This window comes from Erinaceus europaeus, chromosome X (assembly GCF_950295315.1).
Source record: "Erinaceus europaeus chromosome X, mEriEur2.1, whole genome shotgun sequence".
Classification (NCBI taxonomy): domain Eukaryota; kingdom Metazoa; phylum Chordata; class Mammalia; order Eulipotyphla; family Erinaceidae; genus Erinaceus; species Erinaceus europaeus.
In genome coordinates this window covers 67,807,240-67,823,506 of record NC_080185.1, presented here as the reverse complement: position 1 = coordinate 67,823,506, position 16,267 = coordinate 67,807,240, and the positions used below count along the sequence as shown (strand labels likewise).

At 36.6% G+C, this 16,267-nt stretch overlaps 1 protein-coding gene across 1 annotated transcript in view; it reads left to right on the top strand.

Moving 5' to 3' along the window:
* Positions 1-15,862, top strand: part of DIAPH2 (diaphanous related formin 2) — an 816,245-nt gene extending 800,383 nt beyond the window's left edge. Inside the window, exon 28 of the mRNA XM_060182500.1 lies at positions 10,577-15,862. Coding sequence (XP_060038483.1) covers positions 10,577-10,641 — 65 coding nt within the window. The 3' untranslated portion in view covers positions 10,642-15,862. The remainder of the gene's footprint in view (positions 1-10,576) is intronic.
* The last annotated feature ends 405 nt before the right edge of the window (positions 15,863-16,267 follow it).

Here is a 16,267-nt window from a genome sequence, read left to right as displayed (position 1 = left end):
CGTTAACAGCTTAATGGATACTGAGCATCAAGAAAAGAAAGGGAAATGCATATATTTTATTTTATTTATAAAAAGGAAACACTGACAAAACCATAGGATAAGAGTGGTACAACTCCACACAATTCCTACCACCAGAACTCCGTATCCCATTTCCTATTCTTTAACCCTCTGGGAGTATGGACCCAGGGTCATTATGGGGTGCAGAAGGTGAAAGGTCTAGCTTCTGTAATTGCTTCCCCGCTGAGCATGGGCGTTGACAGGTTGATCCAGACTTCCAACCTGCCTCTCTCTTTCCCCAGTGGGGCAGAGTTCTTGGGAATCAGAGCTCCAGTACATATTGGCAGGGTTGTCTGTCCAGGGAAGTCTGGTCGGCAGCATGCTAGCATCTGGAACCTCGTGGCTGAAAAAAAAAAAAAAAGCTGCAATAGTATAGATGAAGAGTTGGGGGGAGGGGTCTCCATTTTGTAGATAGCTAGTAGGTATATTTAAGTTATATTCCAAAAGGCCTGTGGCTATACTAGTTTGTTTTTTTGTTTGTTTGTTTGTTTTTTCCCTGAGCCTGAAATCTGATATGCAGGTGGATCCTAATTATTGTCTGGGGAGGTGATGGCATGCCTGGCAGAAGGACCGAAAAGCTGGATCAGGTTAGGGAGTAGCTCCCTAATATGGGAAAGGTATACAGATATTGTTGACTGTAAACCCCATTGATCTGATGTGATCTGGGGCTCATATTCAGCTTAGGAGCCTGTGTGACCTCTGCATCCCTGTAGATCTGAGCTCACATGCTGTGGTCATGAGTAGGAATGTTCCAAGCTGCCCCAATATCAGGACTCATCTTCCTCAGGTTTAGCATAGAGTATATTGTCCAGCCTCCCTTCAGAGGATGGAACAAGCTCTACTGTTGTTGATCCATTTTGAGGACAAGGTCCACAAAGGGTTCTATTGTATTGTTCCTGGTAGAAATGACTGGTAACAATGGAGAAAGGGATTTATTCAAGGTCTAGGCCCATCATGTCTGTTTGGGAATCTCAGGACTCCTCGAATAGGGCCCCAGCTGATGGGCTGGCCTGATAGTGACTAAAGAGTCATCATTAAAGTATGCCAGTCTCTTGCCCTTACTCAGTTTTGCAGTCCTTGCTTTGATAAAGTTAGCTTTGGAGTGAGTGAGGGAAGTGTAATAGGAAGTAGGTGAGGAGGGTATCTAAGTCTAAGTAGACACTATTTCATTATGAACTTCATACTGACTCACTGTAGACTATATTGTGTACTTTTGCTTTCAGGTATATATTTTGCCCTAATTTATGGATACATGTGAACATATGCTCTGTCTCACGGGACCTGGTCTATATCTATGTTTTGGAACTTTGTTAGGAAGTGAACCATGTAGAATAGAATTAGAGAATCTTATGAAAGGAAAGGTTTCACCTGAGTAATGAGGCTGAAGAGTTGATATTCTATGCCTGACATTCTGGACACTGTGAAATGAAGCATACTGAGGTGGTACTCGTTTCATTGATTAGGTTGAGATCAGCAGATGCAATATCATTTGGTATGAATTGAGAGAAGCATGCAGGAAACTGAGCCCTACCCTAGAGGTTCTAGGACTGAGGGAAATATAGGCTTTATAGAGGAAGCAGAGGTTCCTGCGGTCTTAGGGTTTAAGAAGGCAATAGATAGTTATTGCTATAATCACAGTATTTGGCAATTGGGTTAACTTTGAAATATCCCTTTTTTAGGATTTGCTGTATCATACAAATCACCATAATTTATGTCCTTTGACTTTATTTATATATAGCTGTGCCATCAGTTGCTTCTGTTCTCCCTGGTTTAATCTTTTTAGAGAGCCAACATTTAAAAGACTCAGCCTATGGTCTATGCATTAAAAAGTTTGAGACATTCAATCAATTTTCCCCTCTCATATTAATTAGTGATTTATATGACTACAAATTAATAGGGTGTACATAAACACCCTTTCCCCACCAAAAGACTGTCCCATTCCAGCCTCCTACCTCACCCACCCTACCCTGTAAACCACCCCCCCGCCCCGTGAAGCCGAACATCCACCCTTACCCTCAAACCAGGGTTTTTACTTTGGTGCCCTACTACAAATTCCATCTTTACTCACTCTTGTGACTATTTCCTTAACTAGTGTTCAGATGTTGACCTCACTATTTTGTGGTTCAACCTTTGGGGTTTTTTTTAGCTGGACTTTTCCTGGTTCATTTCTCCAATATTTCTTCTTGTTGGTTTAATCATTCTATATAGTATGTTGTGAGGTCCCTCTCTCAGTACTTTTCAAATTACTGATCACTCTTGCCTGGGTTGACTTGTGTCTAAGTAAGGTTCTTAAAGAGTTCACAGTTGTGGAAATTAACAGTTGTTTCAATATTATTTCAATCCTAGTTTTTGCACAGAGGCTGTTAAATGCCTCTTCTGTTCTTTTTCTTCCCTCTAGGTTATGGAAGCCTGAAGCCTTTTTATCTATAAGTAGGCTTTTTAGCTTCATCACTCATTCCTGATCAAGAGACAAAGCAGGGTGGGGGAGAAATAGCACAGTGGTTATGCAAAGAGACTCACACCCCAGGGATCCAAAGCTCTGGACTCAATTCAGCTTCTCTGCCAAGCCAGGCAGCACTGCTGGGCTCTTTGAGTTTGTAAACAAGTCCTGTTTATAGTCTGCAGATTCAGAGGCAATTATTTACCATGTTCTCATCAGGAGAACAATGTGGAAAGGCTCCCACTATACAACCCCACTGCTAGGCCACTGAGGTGTAGCTCTTCTCCTGAGTTTCCTGGTCAGTTCTCTGTTCCCAGATGTCAGCACTGGGCCTCCCCCCTGCTGCTCCAGCCTCTGAGGGCAGTAGCAATAGAGACTCACAGTTGCATTTGATGAGTCTTAAGGGAGTCCTCTCCTCCCTTCAGCAGTATTTTTGTTGGTAAAGCATACTAGAGGTGGTACCTCAACTGGTAAACTGCTGGACTGTTAGCAGCCGCACAATCTCTCCTTAGGCTCCTCCCTGTCCACGAGCCACACATGTTTGCACTTGGTGGTAGTTTGGTGGATTCCTGAAGTCTTTCTAGTCCTGCCTTTTTAAGGTCCCAGGTGATCTCCTTTGGTATTCCTAGTTGACCCAGAAGAGGAGAGGAGAGAAACACAGCTGCTGTTGCTCCATAGGCCCGCCTCCAGAAGGCCCTAACTTTTTTATTTAGTTTTCTGTTGATGAGCATTTAAGTGACTTCCTTACTATAGCTATTGTGAATAATGCAACCTTTAACATAGGGGTGCACACATCCCTCTGAATTAGTGTTTTTTTAAAATCCTTTGGTTATATTCCCACAAGTGGTGTTACTGTATAAAAAGACATTTCTATCTTTTTTAACTTATTTTTATTTTATTTGTTAGGACAAAAAGATTGAAAGGGGAGGAGAGATAAAGAGGGAGAAAGGTAGAGAGACATCTGTGACACTGCTTAAACCACTTTTGAAGCTTCCACCCTGAAGGTGGGGACAGGGGACTGTTTTTAATTTGTTAAGAACTCTCTGGGGGAGGTATGACCATAGAGTAGTAGTTGCTTCATGTCATTCCCCTGATCAATTAGTTAAAATAACTTGACAACTCAACAAAATATAGCCATTATTTTTCATAAACTCACTAAGCCACAGGTAGGTGCAGACATGAGTGGTCAGTGGGTAGAAAAAGGGGTGAGGGAGATGTTCTCAAAACTTAAGTAACTGTCTTTTGTGACAGATGGTGCCAGTATGGGAATTACTCAGCAGAGCACATTGCCAGTGGGATCTAAGTTAACTTTAAGTTTTATTGCATTTACTTGTTTGATGATTCTAATAAAGGTTGTTGTAGGTACAACAATTGTCCATTATATTATATTATATTATATTATATTATATTATATTATATTATATTATATTATATTAATTATATTATATATTACCAGTATACCTCTTGGCCAGTTGCTTCTTGTAAAGATTACCAAGGAGTGAAAATAATACTGGTGCTGTCAGAGGAGATTAAGAGATATATCTTACTTTCTTTTTTGTAGTTACTTGAGAAGATAGAGTGATTGAGGGAAATGAAGTAAGGGGTATGAGAGAAGGGTATCTAGGCATATGGATTAGACTATTTATGGTGCCTTCTTTAGGCCTTCCTATTTCCTTGCCGAGATTATTAGATTTAAATATAATTACAACAGACTATTGAGCAGTTTTACTTTGAGGTATATAGTTGCTCCTAAATTATGGATATGTGTATAATGTACCTTGTACCCTAGGCCCTAGCCTATATCCAGTGTCTGTAACTTTGTTATGGAGTACACCATTTGAAATGGAAGTAGGTAGTCCCATGTATTAGGAAAGATCTCACCAGATTATTGGAGTTGGAAGGTTGACATTTCAAGCTTGGCATCTCTGGATACAATCTGAAAAGGTAGTGACAGGATACCATAGTATGGTGGCAGTGGTTGCATTGATTTAGCTGAGGTCAGCAGAGGCAGTATGACAGGGTAAGGGGTCAAGAGAAAAGGCATCAAGAAATACGAACAGTCTCAGAGGTTCCAGGACTGGGAGAAGAGAATTTTATGGAGAATGAGAGGTTCCTTGTGGTCTTAAGAGTTTAAAAAGGCAATAGATAATTCTTATTATAACCAAGTTACCCAGCAGCTTGGTTTATTTTGCAAATTCCATGGCTAGGCTTACCATACTATACTTGACCTCACCATGATTTATGTCATTTAATACTGTCTACTAATAACTATTATACTGTTGGCTGTAAGCTTGTTGTATATGGACTCAACTAATAATAATAATTATACTGGTAACTAATAATATACTAATAACTATACTAATAATAACCTCACTAATTTGTCCTGGAACCTCACTTTTCCAGAGCACTGCACCACTAGGGAAATATAGAAATAGGCTGGGGGTATGGATCAACCGACCAATGCCTCTAGTGGAGAAGCAAGTATAGGAGCCAGAGCTCCCACCTTATACAACCCAGAAAGAATTTTGGTCTTGGTGTATTACACCAAAGTAAAAGACTCTTGGGTGGGGGTGGGGAGAGTGTTCAGGTCCTGGAACATGATGGCATGCCATGCTGGCTTAGCGGGCAGGAGACAGAGATGACCAGGGACTCATGGCTGAGCTGAGAACACAGTTCAGTCTTTATTCACGAGCGGGGATGTAGTTCAAAAAACTAATCTCTTCTAATCACAACACAAATCTGTCCTGCATCTCTCTCCTCAGGCGGAAGAGTCAGGAACAAAGGAAGTATGTATGATAGGGGGCAGGGAGAAGGAAAGAGCGCAAACCAGTGAGGACTAAACCAAATGTCCCGGAGGAGGGGGGGAAGACCAAACCAATGTCCCAGAGGCAGGGGGGAACCTTACAACAGTGGACATGCAAACAGAACACATCGCAAGCAACACAAAGCGAACCCAATGTGATGATAAAAACAGAAGGCTTTACAAGCAGAATCCAGAAGCATACCAACAATGGCAGAGGAAGACCTAGTGGGGGTTGAATTGTTATGTGGAAAGCTGATAAATGTTACAGATGTACAGAGTATTATATTTTACTGTCAAGTGTAAACCATTCATCCCCCAGTAAAGAAATTAAAAAAAAAATTTTTTTGGTCCATACACCCAGAGGGGGAGAAATGTTAGGGAAGATGACCAGAGGGCTCTGAATTCCAACTCCATAAAGACTGGAGAGAGAAGAGGGAAAAAAGGAGGAACATTTGGAAGAAATAGTAATAGGTGTAGGTGAGATTTAGAAAAGAAGAGAAGGCAGGACCATAGAAATAATAAGCAAATAAATATAAGTATAGAAAAATATTTATAGAAATAATATAGAACTACCCCACTTGGGAAAACTAGAAATAGGCTGGGGGTATGGATCGACCTGTCAACACCCATGTCCAATGTAGAAGCTATTACAGAAATCAGACCTCCTACCTTCTGCACCCCATAAAGAATTTTGGTCCATACTCCCAGAGGGATGAAGACTAAGGAACCTTCCAATTGAGGGAGATGGGATATGTAACTCTGGTGGTGAGAACTGTATGGAATTGTACCCCTCATCACACAATCTTGTTGATCATTATTAAACCACTAGTAATGCTGATAATAATAATAGAAATAATAGCCAACCCATATTTGCAACCTTGGAAGAATTATTGCAGTTTCCGATGGAGAGAATGAGGACACAGAGCTCTAGTTGCAGGAACGAATGGTGTACAATTGTTCCTCTGTTATATCATAATTTTGTAAATCAATATTAAATCACTAATAAAAAATAACAAAAACACCTTGGGGCCGGGTGGTGATGCACCTGGTTGAGCACACATGTGCACCTGGTTGAGCACACATGTGCACAAGCCCCTGGGTTCAAACCCCCAGTCCCCACCTGCAGGGAAAAAGCTTCACAAGCAGTGAAGCAGGACTTCAGGTCTCTCTCTATATATATCACCCTCTCCTCTCTCGATTTCTGGCTGTCTCTATCTAATAAATAAACAAAGGCAATTAAAAAAAATTTTTTTAAAAAGAAAAAACACCTTTGAAATCTTGAAACACAATGAGGAAAATGTAGCTTCTGTGAGACAATTTTGGTGTAATAGTGTGAAGTTATGTTTTTCTTTCTTGGTTTTGAGAAATAGATAGCAAATTGGTGTACATGTTGAAAGTAACCTAAAGTTTTCTTGCTTATCTCAGCCTAAACTACTTAGGCCCAGACCTCCATTTACTCTATTAGCTGAAAACTTTACATGCATTGGTACTCAGTAGGCACACCATAATTTTTGAAATCCTTGAAGAAAACAAAGTTCATGTTAAATTACAAAGGTTTCTTTCACTTTGTTTTCTAGCAAACTACTTTGCATTAAAATTGAATATTTTGAAACACAATAAGCTATAGATACTAAGTATTTAGTTGCTGGAAGGAGCATTGTAGTTAGGTCATAGACATTGATACATCTATAGTTTTCCCTCCCCACTTTATTTATTTACACAACATAGAAAATACACTCACTTTGTTAGATAATTAATTTACACTTTCTAAGATTACATATTTCAGGTTTTAGTACTTTAGTCTATTGTAAACCATATTTGTTCAAGTCTTATCTTTTATTTATTCCTCAAAAACCTAAATTGACAAAGTTTCTAGTGAGAAAGAAATTTACAGCGCTAGTGGAATAGCTCAGTGGTATAGTGTGCTTCTTTGCCATATACACGACCCAGGTTGAAGTTCAGCCTCCCTAGCATGTAAGAGCCACTTAAGAGTCTCTTCTACTGCCTATCTGAAATTTTGACATTCATATACTTCAAATAAGATATATTTGTATATTGTTGCTCAACAATTGATCACATGAAAGAATTTTAGAAGAATATATTAATAGGCTTCATCTATTCCTGGCAGTACTCATTTGAAAAGGTTTTGAGATGGATGACAGATTAGTTTGTGCTCAGAAAGGTACTAATTTTTTTTCCTTATATCAGGGGAAACATTGACATTGGTTTGAGATGGTTAATCTGATATATAGAATATTCCAGAATGTATTAAAACTGGCTCATATATATGCATTCTTTTTGATATCTCATTTTATTTTCACTTTTGCAAGTTTCCTTGTATAGAATATGAATTTTCTTAACTGTGTCCCTCCCTTCAACTTCACACTATGACTACTTCACATGCTGTAACATAAGAATCTGTTCGCCTTCACATGAGGCATATTTTAAAGACAAGTCATAGGGTTCTGGCAAAGCAATTTACCTGTATATTGTACCTGCTTTGTCATGAACATGAACAAAGTTTGAGTTTGGCCCACACAGCATTGGAGGAAGCCTTGGTGCTGTGGTACCAAAACTTCGTTCTGTCTCTGTGTCTATCTGAAGAAAAAAACAAAAAACTGTCAGGCAGGAATAATGAAATCCTGGTGCTAGAAACAAAGGGAGAGAGAGAGGAGTGGGAGTAGGGAGAGGGAGGGAGGGTGGGAGGGAGAGAGAGAGAGAGAGAGAGAGAGAGAGAGAGAGAGAGGCTTGTTAGAGTATCATTCTACAGTCATAGTGGGCATAGAAGGTATATATTAAGCCTAAAATCTCAGGCTTTCTAGGTGTAGTAAATTTTTTTTTTTAAGAATTGTGTGTATTGATGTTACCAAATAATTCTATTACTATATTCATTTGTTTTACTTATTTATTTTCCATCTTATTGGAAAGCTAATTGTCAAAGTTCAGGGCACTAGCTTCGTGGCGGGAGACAGATGACCAGGGACACATGGCTGAGTGGAGAAACAATATTTCTTTATTCATGAGCGAACGGGTTCAAAAAACTAATCTAATCTAATCACCACACAATTCTGTTCTGCCTCTCTCTCCTCCGGCAGAAGAGTCCAGAACCAAGGACGTATGTAGGATAAGGATAAGGGGCGGGGAGAAGAGAGAAGCACGAAAAGGCAAGGACTAAACTAAATCTCCCGGAGGCAGGGGAGTGAGACCAAACCAATGTAACAGAATGCTCATGTAAATAGTCCAAAACGTCAAGCAATGTAACAGAAGGGATCCCAGAAGCAGAACTAGAAGCATACCAACAGCTAATGGTTTACAGTAGTTGTTGACACATAGGTACACTTTCTCATCTCCCTGTGGTAGGTGTTTACAGAACACTCTTACCCCCAATTTAAGTCCTTTTCTGTCATCATACACTAGGACCCCAAGGCACTTTTCACCCTCTTCCATCCATCTTTTCTTGAGTTCATTTTGACCTGTGAACTTATTTTTTAATATAAAATGCTACATACCTCTAAATCAAAGATTGACACAAATCCTCACATAATATAATTAAGTAGTGTGAGGCTGAGCTTTTGAATGTTTTATTGTTCTTGAACCCAATGAGCAGTGAGTGATGTAAAGAAGTATCAGTGACATTTTTGAAGTGCACTGTAGATGCCAGTTGATTTTAGTACACAAGACTATCAAAGCAAAAGCCTTGTTTGTTTGTGAGCTGGAATTGAGAATGATACTATCATTCTCATGTCTGATATTTTTAACATTTAATGCTTGAATACTAACAATGCAGTGGTAACCATGACATTCGCAACTTTATTGTTTAGTATTGTGTAATAAGTTCCAAACTAATCTGTATGCAAACCAGTGACATCTATATATTAAGCTCTTCATCTGGGAATGGTAACTTTACATTTTTGGGCTAATCATGATCCATATCACAAACTATAATAAATACTAGAATTTTAAAAGTTATTTTTAAAAACATATCCTAATAACTCATTACTTCATCATGTTATAAAATATAATGCCTTTCTCACCTCTCAGTGATATTACATTATAAAGCATATTAAGTTTATTACTGGTTGGCTTAATGCATTTGTAATGTGTGTTAATGAGGCCAATTATGAGTATGTAGACTACCAGGAATCAGTCAAGAGACACTAGCACAACTGAAGAAATCTCTTGGTAAAACCTAAGCATATCTCATAGTCCATTGTCCCCAATGGTCAAGGCTGTAGCTGTTTCTTGAGCATCATCATTTTATGGAAGAAATGAGTAGTAAAGTAGCTTGAGAGGTCCTGCCATCTACCTTTGAACAAAGCAGGCCTGACATTTAAGCATTAACTTTGTGTTATACTCCCCCATCATATTATTGATTTGCTGTGTAACCTTCATCAGTAAAACAGAGATAATAACATAAGATAGGATGGGCTTACTTCCTGGGTATGTTGTGTGAATTAGCAAATTAATGAGTGTAAAGTGTTAGCATTTATGTTAGTGCTGGTGATTGTCATTCTTCTAAGGACCTTGTTTCATTCTAAATAGAGAATCTAAGTTTATTATACTTTTGTCAGGGAGAGATTGCATATGTGTTGAGCAAAACAGACATGATAATAATATAGTAGTTACTGATCATTGCAATGCAGAACTATAAGCTTCTTTCCCATTAAAAATGAAACTATTTCCAGGCACTCTCAATGCTTTTAAACTTTTCTTTCCAAGCTTAGAATCCAGTTGTCTCTACAATGATTATTCTTTCTATGACTGGGACCTATTCATTATTCACACCATAATGACTACATATTGAATTGTTTACATCATACAATCAGGCAGACTCAGTAGCTGGTTTGATTGCCACAGATTACAATTAATATGAAGACTGAAAATTCTGTTTTGCCCACTCTGGTGTTCTCTAGAGACAGCCAATATACAGACTGAAAAATCGCTGGGAATTGATGTGTCTTTCTAGAAAAGATATACTTTCAATTTAACATTTTTAGCAAAGAATTTTGTTGTCACCTGCTATATCCAAGGGAACTGCTTGAGAGAATTATTCGGCTTCTTTTATTGCTCTGGCTTAGTTTACCAGGTAAAAGCCATTTATTGCTGATTTTAAGACTCTTAAACTCCTCAGATCTGGGTTCCTTGTTACTTATTTACATACTCATTTGAAGTGATTTTCAGTACTACTTGACAATCTTTCTGGTTCTGACTTCAGGTAATAGTTAAATTCTAAACCTCTTTGTCATTTTGGTTCTTTCTTTTTCTCTGTCTTACAGATAATAGACGAGCACCTTTGGAACGGTCACGCTCTCGCCACAATGGAGCAATCTCCTCTAAGTGATTCTGATGCAAAATAATAAGAAGATATTTTAAGTAGACAAAAATCATACCTTTTGGGAAGAACAATACATGCACTAAAAGATAAAGAAGTAATAAATGCATTTCTGCAAAGATCAGGCTAAATTGGATGAAATAGTGTGCACTTGGAACGTTATACAAGGCTGCTCCAACAATTATTTGGATATGAACACAATTATCAAAACTATAAAATGTGTGCTTCACCTTATAGATGTGTATTGTTTGTTATTGTGTGTGACTAGGCAGGGATGAAATGTGTTAAAAAAAATAGAGAATTTTTAAAGGCTTCTGAAAATATTCACTTTGCCAAGTGTACAAGGTCACTTAAATTTGCAGCTGACCCCCACAGAATAGAAGAAAAGGAATGGAGAGAATTATTCAGAGTGTGCTTCCAATTCCTATTACATAGAAAAGGAAAAGGCCAACGAAAGTGAGTTTTAATAACTTAGAGAGTGCTAATATTTCACATTCCACAAGGGAAGCCATTTTAGAATCTTAAAGAAGTACTACTTTACCCATCAAATTATTTAAAATCTTATCTCAGTTGATAGCTGATGGATCCATCTGTTTTAGCTGAAATTAAACTTATCATTAATCTAGAGTTTCAGCATGATATTGCAGGCACTTATCATCGGTAAAATTACACCAAAGTTAAAAAGAAAAAAAGAAATAAAACGTGATTTAAAGAGGTATTTATTTAAAGAGGTATTTTCTAATTATGCTCATATATCTACTTTATATAAATAGTTTATATGGCTATTTTTAAGAAAAAAAAAACCTCACATTTAAGTGTTTGTACTAGAAATGAACCTGAAAATCCTACTAGCTTTATTTTTATTTTTAAAAGTAAAGATCGATTCCTATTATCTTGTGGTTTATTTCTTCTCCCTATTGCTTCTTTCTCCTATGACCCCCTTGAAGGCAAGGAATAGAGTTCTAGAAACATGAGAGGAAAAAGATTTCTCTCTGCAGGAGGCAGAAGAAAACTGTTTGAAAGGTCAATTGTTTTGTCTTCCTTCCTACTCTCCTTTTCAATTCTGCTTTGGCAGTCTGAGTGAAGGAAGATAACTAACATATATGCTTGCTTGGTTTTGTGTGTGTGTGTATTTATATCTCCTGCTGTAATAATTCCACATTCTAGTGACTAAGTGAACACCTCAAACATCATTATACTTATTGTATACTAACAAATTTAAAACGATGCTTCCAAAACAACTCTAGCAGAAAAAATAGGTTCTACATTTGTTTTAAATAGATGTGAGAGTAAAAGCTATACTTGTCTATTATTTTAAAATATGCATAGAAATACTGTGGCATAATGTCTCTGGAGTGCAATTTTGAGACTAATCATTGCAGATGAATATGATTATTATAGAGATTTCTTACAGAGAATCCTATTTCTACTCCTTTAAAACACATTACAGACACTCAAAAAGAAGAAATGGCTGTCTTGGCAAATCACCATCTGAGATAATGTAAACAATTGACCAATAGTTCTAGTTTCCTTATATTAATGTATAATGATTCAAGTTGCTGCCTTTTGTTCCAGTGCACCCTTGCTAGAATATTATACTCTTAAATATTCCAAAGCTGCTACAATAGAGAAATCAAAGAGAGTAACAGTATCTGAGATTTTAAAATTGTGTTTCATCTTACCACATATATGCAAACACAAACAAGTTTAAAAGATGTATCAATTTCACACTTTTTTAACAACAAAGATTCAGGTATAGTAATTTATATAAATACTTGATGTGTGTTTTTTGACTTCAGTCTTTTCTGAAATATTCATGGCTTCTTTTAGTCTTTGGTAGCTTTTCAGGTGTAGGAAAATAATAATAATAATATTTTGAAACATTAATCTTGACTAAAATTTATGGGCATTTGCCATGCTATAATATCAAGCTGGTCAAGGTGGAAATACTGATATGTATCACCTTTTCCAGATGTGAACTTGCCTTATTTTTTAGTTTGTTTTAAAAAAAAGTGAAGTACTACTATTGAGGAAGTATATATTTGTAACTAAAGTAATCCCACATGCTTTTTTCCAGAAATTTCAGGGTCTTTGATGAAGTTCCAATAATTGAGTAAAAGGGTTTACTTTTCATGTTTATAATGGTCCTGCTCTAGGCATTTGCATTTGTGCTTTAGATTGAAAAAAAAACACTAAAAAAGTAGATAGTGACATTTTTTATTATAGAACCAAACTATATTTCAGTATTGTATTGGGTTTACTACTGACACATGGGAGAAGCACCCATTATACAAAACTTTTTCAGAATGATTTTTTTTTAAGCCTAAGGCTAGGAGTGTTTACTAGCTGTATTAGTTTCCTTTAGTTTCTATAACTCATTACCTTACCACAAACTCAGAAATGCATTTTTTCGTGGTTTTGGCTGCCAGGGTGCCATGTATCCTCTGGAGACTCTAGAGGAGAATCATTCCTTGCCTCCTCTAGCTTATATTGACTTTGGCATTCCTTGGGTTGTGGTTACAACTCCCTTTGTGACATTCTCACATTACCTTCTCATCTGTGTATCTAATCTTTCTCTACTTCACCCTTATGAAAGGACTTACATCATCCTTATGTCATTTAGAGCCCACCCAGATCAGTCAGTTTATTTCATTTCAAGATCCCCAAACTTAACTACATCTCTAAGATCCTTTTTTCAAACAAAGTAACATTCACACATCATTAGGGTAGGGATCTTTTTTGAAGTCAGTTCTCAGGCCATTAAAATCTCTTCTTTGGTTCACCCCCAAGTATATATACATTTCATTTGCAAAACATATTCACCTCATCTCAGCATTCCCCAAAGTCTCAACCCTGTAGAATGCTAACTATGAGTCTAAAATTTCTTCATAAATCATCAGAAGTCCCATATCTTTTCATCTAGATCATCTAAACTCGTTCTATGTGAAATGCCTGGGGCAAATTTCCTCTCCATCTCTAAATTGGTGAAATACAACAAGTAATTAACTTCCAAAATACTATATGACTCAGGCATTTGGTAATGGTTATAATCATACCTATTCCCCCCAAAAAAGGGGTGGAGGAATAGAAAGTAGAAAGAAGTCAACTTTCCCAATGATTTTCAAAATTCAACCATTTAACATTTTCTCAAGTTTGGAAACTGACAATAATTTTCCTGTTTTAGGGCCCTACCCTTTAGGACTACAGATCTGCCCCCTTGGCCCATGGACCAAGTCTATGCCTCTATGTGCTTTTCATTTTTGCCTCTGTTTCCATGTTTGAGCCTCTGCATTTGTAGGTGCATCTCTGTCCTAGGAATAATCCATTATATTATGTGGTGGTGATTATATGGTAGTTTATCACTTTGTTTTCTGTCTATAAATGTAATCTAACAACTTTCATCTTGTTCTATTCATATTATTTTCAAGCCAAGCTGTATTTCTGTTAGAATAACTTACTCAGAAACATTGTGGGACTCTCATATATGTCACATTGATTGATTCGGTTGGCATGAGGGAATCCTCATAGATCTTTTCTTGTAATATCATCCCTATTCCTAGCTTCTATGGAGATGGTTGAAGGGATCAGTGAGTCAACAACTAATCCCTTTTAGTAGTAGTAAATGTTGTTTAATTACATCCTTCACCTTAACTCCAGAGCACACAACCCTAACAGTGAGTCTCCTAATCATACCATTTCTGAACATTTGATTTAGTACAAAATTTTCTGATTTATCCAATTCTGATTCCTTACTGCATAGCACACCTTTCCTTGGTTTACCTATTCTTTCTTGTACTTTGCTTTAAGCTCATAAAGAAGCTCAAGTCATACCTTCACCATTTTGCTTAGAAATGTCCTTAGCTACACATCCAGATTAGTCACAAATTCTAACTGTTGGAGACAATTCAATTTTTGGTCATTATGTAACAATTACCAACTTTCTTCTGGTTTCAATAAAATGTTATTTAGTTTCTTCTGAGTTTTCACAGGAAACATTTTGAACCTTCATATTTCTATCAACAATCTATTTAAAGAAATTTGAACATTCTATTACATGCGCAAAAAGTCTTCTCAACTTTCATTTTATCCATTTTTATTATCTATAAAATAAAATTTTACAAAAACCAAAAAGTTTCCTGGAGTATAATTACATACCCATACATCACTATAATATTCTAAACCACTGCCATGATTTTAGATATTTATTAGCACCTTACTTTCTCGTACCAAAATCTGTATTAGGCTCCTATGGCTGCTATAACAAATTTATCAAGATAGTTAAAATAATAGAAATTCTTTTATTGTTTTAGAGTTCAAAAGTGCTAAATTGAGTTGTTGGTAGGGATGCACCTCTTTTTAAAGCTTTAGAGGGAAAATCCATTCTTTGCTTCTTTATTTCTTTGTCACCATTCTTTCACTTATGACCAAATTTCCCTCTGCTCCATCTTTATATCATCTTCCATTCTGTGCATATAATATACTCCCTACTTTTTATAAGGACACCTGTGTTGACACTTAAGACCTACTGAACACATCTATGATAATCTGCTTATTTCAACATCATTGATTAATTACATGTGAGAAGATTATTTCTCAAGTAAGTTAAAATCACAGGTTCTAGCAGTTAGGACATAGACATATCTTTGGGAAATCATCATATGGTTCACTACACTGGGCACATAAAATTTTGCATATAAAAGTACCTTTCACTTTTTAAAATGCATTCTTGGTGCTTAAGTCAAATTCAAGATTGTCTCTCAAAAACTATTGCCTACATAGGTTACTGCATGCATGCTGTTCAATTAGATTTTTCAGTATATACATTTTTCTGCTATGGTCAATTAGCTTAAAATACTATTGTTTCTGACTTTGAGCTCTGGTATGTACCTTAAGTCACTTTTGAGGAATGTTTGACCAAATGTATTCTATGATTCATAATGCAGGCATAAAACTACCTCTGATACAGAAAGGTTCTTTACAAAGTATTTTAAATATACTGAACCCCTCAGTTGAAGGGAGAGGTGACTGAAAAGCCTGCTTGAATGAGTAGTAAAGATAATTGTGCCCATACCAAGATGCCATATAAAGTATTTCAGTAGCAGTAGAACATGAATTTTTGCTCTTATTTTGCCTTGGAATGAAGACCTGTCACTTTGCAGGACCAAAAATGACTTGCAATCTATATGTAATGCATACTTATATATTCAATAAAGTTAAGATATACAATAAATTCTGTGATGCTTGTGATAATTCATATTGTGGCTGGAAAAGTACAGATAAATCTCAAAACAAAATTTAAAAGTATTCTAAAGCCTAAAAAGATAATCCATCTGGGTGAGTGCCCATTTTTCTATGTACACAATCAAGGTTCAAGACCCTGGTATATCAGATAGGAGTAGTTCAACAATGAATGAAGCTTTGATATATATTCTGAAAAAGTTAAGTTAATAGAAAAACCTTAAGGAACACACACACACAGTTTAGATGCACAAAGCTAAATTGAATGGAAGTACAAGAATGTTTTTAAAATATGCAGTTGAGATCATGGAATGTATTTGGACATACACATTCCTGTGAGAATCATAAAATTTTTCCTTACAAGTTCTCTGGGTTAATGGAGATATATTTACATAAC